Source organism: Triticum aestivum, chromosome 2D (assembly GCF_018294505.1).
Source record: "Triticum aestivum cultivar Chinese Spring chromosome 2D, IWGSC CS RefSeq v2.1, whole genome shotgun sequence".
Lineage (NCBI taxonomy): Eukaryota > Viridiplantae > Streptophyta > Magnoliopsida > Poales > Poaceae > Triticum > Triticum aestivum.
Window position 1 is genome coordinate 94,204,667 of NC_057799.1, and position 5,216 is coordinate 94,209,882.

Sequence of the window (5,216 nt, forward strand, 5' to 3'; positions counted from 1 at the left end):
AGTTCATAAAAACTTAATAAATTTCATGAATTTGAATAAAGTTTAGAAACTAATACAAGAAAAAAAATATGAAAAGTATTGTACAAATAAAAAATAACCAAATAGAACAAAAACCAGAAATAAAAACCGTACAATGACGTGATTTTTTTTAACCTTACATTTGCCATAGGGAGAGAAAAAGAAGTGGCCACAACAAAACCAACTCATCGCAGTGGTTATCGCCCCCGCGAGTGTACGAGGACTGCTGGATTTCGATCCTCCCATACGTGCTCCTATCTTTTTCTAGGTTAAAGAAAAGAAGGGGTCGAGCCTAGAGACAGCTGCTAGGGAAGGGGGGGTGCGCCAAGTTGCAAAACGTACTGTAAAGGGCATTGAAGGCGCCAAATAGGAATTGGGGTCGGCAACCTTTGTCTTGTTTTTTTAGAAACGCAAGCATTTTCTTGCTAATCTTCAAGCAAAGATTTTGATCTTTGATGGACGCTTGTTTTTTCTTGAGTGGTTGATGGACGTTTGTTGGGTTGCTTGATTCGCTTGGTAGGCCTGATGAGCGTTATATACATAGTACATCCTCTGAGTTTCGCCCGCACAGCCCACACATGCCCACATGCCCTGGGCTGACTCTCGGTGTCTGATTGTGTGCGGAGGAGATCGAACGCGAGAGCGATCCAACGGTTTCAAGAGACCTTTCGATCTATATAAATACGGGACCGGCGACGCACACAAACCCTAATTCCAGAACCATCCCCTCCGACCTAGGCTATGGCTTTCATCGTGTCCAAGCTCGCGCGGGCAGCCCTCGCATCCCGCCCCGTTGGAGATATTGCTGGTGGCATCTCCCCGTGTCTCTCCCGGCTCTATCTGGCGGCTAGTACCAGCCGTCGCATGTTTGCAGCTGCAGGTAATCCCTATGTTGAGAAAGCTTTTTCGAAATTTGGATCTGAATCCCGATTGCCGAAATTTTCAAAGGAATTCTCTTACTTGGATCTGAATTTTATATCTGAAATTCCCGCGTTATGTTTATAGCCCTTCCAGAATTTGGATCTGAATTCTGAATATATAGGAATTCTCCTTACTTGGATCTGAATTTAATACCTGAAATCCCCATATTATTTCCTATTATAAGTAGATCTATTTGAATAAGCATGTTCATTCGGACATCTAGCAAGGATATTGTTTATTTACTTATGCCAGCTGCCTTCAATCAAATCAATTCCGCTGAGAGCAATAGTAAAAATGATTGTATTTTTCTGCGTACCACAAATCAAATTGTAACTATGTGCTACTGAACGGCAGGCGGTCCCAAGTCAAAAGAAGCACCCCGAATATTTCCCCTTGTTGATGAGAATTCCATTAAGTCGAAGGAATCCCTATGGGCCTTGTATGAATGCTGGTGCAAGTATTGGGGGGTATCCCGTGACCGTGAAGAGATGGTCCGCCGGTTCAAGTCATTTGAGGCTACTGCACAGTGGGTTTACAAAATGAACAACTCTGGGTGTTCGCAAGTGTCTCAACTGGGCCCGCATGCAGATATGTCAGAGAGTGAGTTTGATCAGGTGTTTCCTCCACTTGAGGATGATGATGAAGACATAAAAGAGATGGTATGATTTTTTTCTTATTGCCTTGTCTTTCTGCTATTTTTAAATAGCAGTTATTGGACCAGGGGTTACCTACTATCTACTTAACCACAGGCATTAGTAAGAAAAATCTAGTTAACCACTAGGCATTAGGAGGAAAAATAATCTAATCTCTTTCTGACCTACCCCTGTGTAGGTTGTATACCAAGTTTTCCTTCAGTTTTAGGTGTTCTGTGCATTGCTTGGTTATATTAGTTAATCTGGTTTTAATAAGAGCTATATTTCCTGTATTTACATGCATGTCTTCTGTCTGTGCAAATCAAGATTTTATATATAGTGAACATGTCTGACGGTTTGGTTTTTGCTTGGGTGAAGACTGTTCTTTCTCCACCATAAACATTTGTTATCTAGAGTCCTGCACTAGACCATCGCTAAATTCTGTAAGAAAAGTGTAGGGCATAAAAGTCATTTGTGTGGTTGAGCTGCTTAGATCATCAATATTACCTGGTTAAGCATCGTCAACAACTATGACCAATTTCTACTGTAATAATGAGAAATAGGTGGCTGGCCCACATGTCACATCCAAATCCAGGTGACGTTAAGGCACTGAAGCTTCGTCTTCATTGCTGATATGATTTTGGGAGAGAGGATGCAATTAGTTACCCATCAATCTTTTGCTCCTACTACATTTTTTACTTCCTGAGAAAACCCTACACAGGCTCAAATTTTGATCTGTTTTAAAGCCTCCATGGCCATGGAGACTCAAGCTTTGCCAGATCAAATTTTCAAATATATATTAAATATTTATGTTATTTTAGGGATTTTGTTATGGTGAAAATATCTGCAACAAGCAGACAACTAAACGGAATTTATTTCTCTGTTCTAGCAGTAGTTGTTCATTGTTTTTTTTCAAACACTTGAAAGAAGTGTCTTCATTTTCCAAAATAATTTATCACATCTATATCTCTCTACGTTTGTTCAGGTGCCAGGTGAAGATTTGGGCCAGGAGCTTGAGGAGCCCTTAAATAATTAATTTGAGAAATTATGAACTTGTCTTACTCCATCCGTTCCCAAATATAAGTCTTTCTAGAGATTCAACAAGTGACTACATATGGAGCAAAATGAGTGAATCTGCACTCTAAAATATATCTACATGCATACGCATGTTGTAGTCCATTTGAAATGGGTAAACGTTTGGAGCCGGGGCAGTGGCGGAACGCTCGGTTGGTCGCGCGCACAGCGTTGAATTGTCTCGCGACGAACGCTCCAGTTTACACCACGTCATCAAGTCAGCCAGCGCACACACACGTGAACATGGTGGGACCATGCACCGCTCGTGAGCAACCTTATCCCCTCCGATTTCTTTCTCGTTCTCTCCTTTCTCTTCCAGAGTATGCCTGGGCAGGCCCTTTCCTTCCCCTGCTCCAGATCAGGGAGCGGCCATGGCCGGCTCCTACCCCCGCAAAGGCAAATCGCGGGGGAGGGCCACCACGCGCCATGTCCTTCCACCCACGTGAGAGGAAACCATGGCAGGGTGCTCCATGCTCGCGCAGATCTTACGAGGAAGGAGGAGACGATGGAGCGGGGGAGCTGTAGGTGTCGTGCACCGACGGTGCTGCGACAGGGGAAGGGTACACACGCCGGTGATGGCGTACCCCCACGCGCAACTGGCGAGTGGTGGAGCTGGTCCCTGGCTACGGTGGAGTTGCAAGCGGCAAGGGGCAAAGCTGCAACCGGCAAGCGGCGGAGCTGGAACCGGCCTGAGAAGGAGCTGGAAACATTGATTTTTTTGCTGGAAGGTACGGCGTGGGACTGAGCTTCAACACCCATTTTTTTGCTGGAAGCAGGGATTTATTTTGTTGGAAGCAGCATTTTCTTTTGCTGGAACACTTCTTTCAAAGCTGCGAACAACTTTTTTTTCTGGAAGCAGTGATTTTTTGTTTTGTTTGAAGCAACAATTTGTTTTGCTCAAACTAGGCTCTTCAGAGCTACGATGATGGAACTACACACTTTTTTGCTGGAAGCGGTGTTTCTTTTAGCTGGAAGCGTCACTTTGGATTGCTACTGTCGATGCATCACGACGAGCGGCAGAGCTTCATATCTGCAATGGGGACAAGAGAAAAGCGACGACAGTTGAGGGAAAAAGCTACAACCAGTGTTTTTTTGCTGTCACCGATGTGTGGTTTCTTTCACTGGGACGTACGACCTGTGGTGGCGGACGGCCAGCGCCGGCAGCACGGTGATGCCTCGAGGTTGCAGCCATTGTTGTTTTTGCTACTACGGTGTTCATGAATTGATACATCCGTTGTCTGTTTTTGCTACTACCATGAATGCACAGTCAACAGATTCTTTTCTTACGATTGACGGCGACGAAGCGTCAGGGAGAGATTCGACGGCGAGCGTCGGGGGCCAGTGCGGTGACCCGCCGCGACGGGCGAGCGCGCGAGGGTGGGTGCTTCGAGGTCGGTTGTGTGCTCGTTCATGAAGAGTCCGAGTAGGAAGAACGAGTGGGGGGAGAAACAAGATCGTTCGGCTATGAAGCGCTTTTATCGTGCGGTCCTGGTGTGACCGGCCCAAAGTTGGGCCACACCAGGACCGGCCCAAAGTTGGGCCGGCGCGCCGGCGCCTATTAGCTCCTTTTGAAATGTCTAAAAAGACTTATATGTAGGAACGGAGGAGTATTTGGTTGTGGTAATACTGTGGTACTGGGATTATTGTTGTTGTCTGGTGGTTCTCATGGAACCAAATTAGAATTGAAATAACTTTGTGTTATTGCTCTAACCACCTTTGCATTATGTGCTTGAGAACTTGCATGAATAACCTGTGATGGTTAAGCAGGGATTGAACCCCTCTGTCGTATGGTCATTAGATAATCCGAATATCATAGATGGATGATTTTGAATGTTTGTGTCCAATATAAACAATGATACAGAAGTAGCAGTAAGTCATGGGGGGCAGCGTTCTGAGCGGACGCATGGTGTGGAAACAGCCGTGTGCTTCGTGGGCCCAACGTGTAAGCCTTTTTTCGGCTTGTAAGAATTTTAAAAGGAAACTTTGAAGGTAGGAATTCCACGGGGTTTTTCATCTTTGATGTGTTCGGATCAAAGGAAAATAGTGAGGGCCTCTTTGATTCGAAGGATTTTCAAAACGCAGGAACAGAAAAACCCTACGAATCAAACAACACAGAGAAAAAGTAACTGAGGATTGGTATCCTTCAAAATTCCTTTGAGGATTAGAAACTATTCCTACATAATCCAGGGGATTTGAAACATCCATGTTAGAATTAATTAATTATGTTTAATTAATAGGGAATCTACTTTTGCCTAAACATTGTACCGTTGCATAGCAAGGGACGTGTCTCTCTTTCCAACCGTTGCATCCCTGTAATTAGCAACCGACCTAGGATATGACTGATTGAACCGTCAAGTCTGTTCGACGCATCTCTTCCAGTCATATATAAGTTGCACTCTTTCTACCAATCAATACAAGTTGATCTTTCGCTTAAACACGTTATCAGCACGAGCTCTACCGAGAGCCTCGCCGACGGTGAGAATGCCCGGCCTTGTCAACTTCTTTCTCTGCCTCATCCGTGAGGACGGCCGCCGTCGCCGTTTCGCGGCCCGTGGCCATCACGAAGTAGGC

At 45.0% G+C, this 5,216-nt stretch overlaps 1 protein-coding gene across 4 annotated transcripts; it reads left to right on the forward strand.

Moving 5' to 3' along the window:
• Positions 1–603: 603 nt before the first annotated feature.
• Positions 604–4,476, forward strand: LOC123051891 (cysteine proteinase EP-B 2). Of its 4 annotated transcripts, none has more exons than XR_006424335.1 (4): positions 604–898; positions 1,294–1,598; positions 2,557–3,826; positions 3,913–4,476. XR_006424335.1 is itself a non-coding variant. In XM_044474883.1 (3 exons), the coding sequence occupies exons 1-3, from the start codon at positions 760–762 to the stop codon at positions 2,605–2,607; spliced, it is 495 nt and encodes a 164-aa protein (XP_044330818.1). In that variant the 5' UTR covers positions 605–759; the 3' UTR covers positions 2,608–2,720. The 4 variants fall into 4 exon arrangements, 1 of the variants encoding a protein (XP_044330818.1); XR_006424336.1 differs by having other exon boundaries at positions 2,557–3,813; XR_006424337.1 differs by lacking the exon at positions 3,913–4,476 and having other exon boundaries at positions 2,557–3,373; positions 3,552–3,612.
• The last annotated feature ends 740 nt before the right edge of the window (positions 4,477–5,216 follow it).

Coding starts and splice junctions, on each gene's coding strand:
- LOC123051891 (XM_044474883.1), top strand. CDS start 760: ATGGCTTTCATCGTGTCCAAGCTCGCGCGGGCAGCCCTCGCATCCCGC. Junction 899..1,293: donor TCGCATGTTTGCAGCTGCAG/GTAATCCCTATG, acceptor ACTGAACGGCAG/GCGGTCCCAAGTCAAAAGAA. Junction 1,599..2,556: donor ATGAAGACATAAAAGAGATG/GTATGATTTTTT, acceptor ACGTTTGTTCAG/GTGCCAGGTGAAGATTTGGG.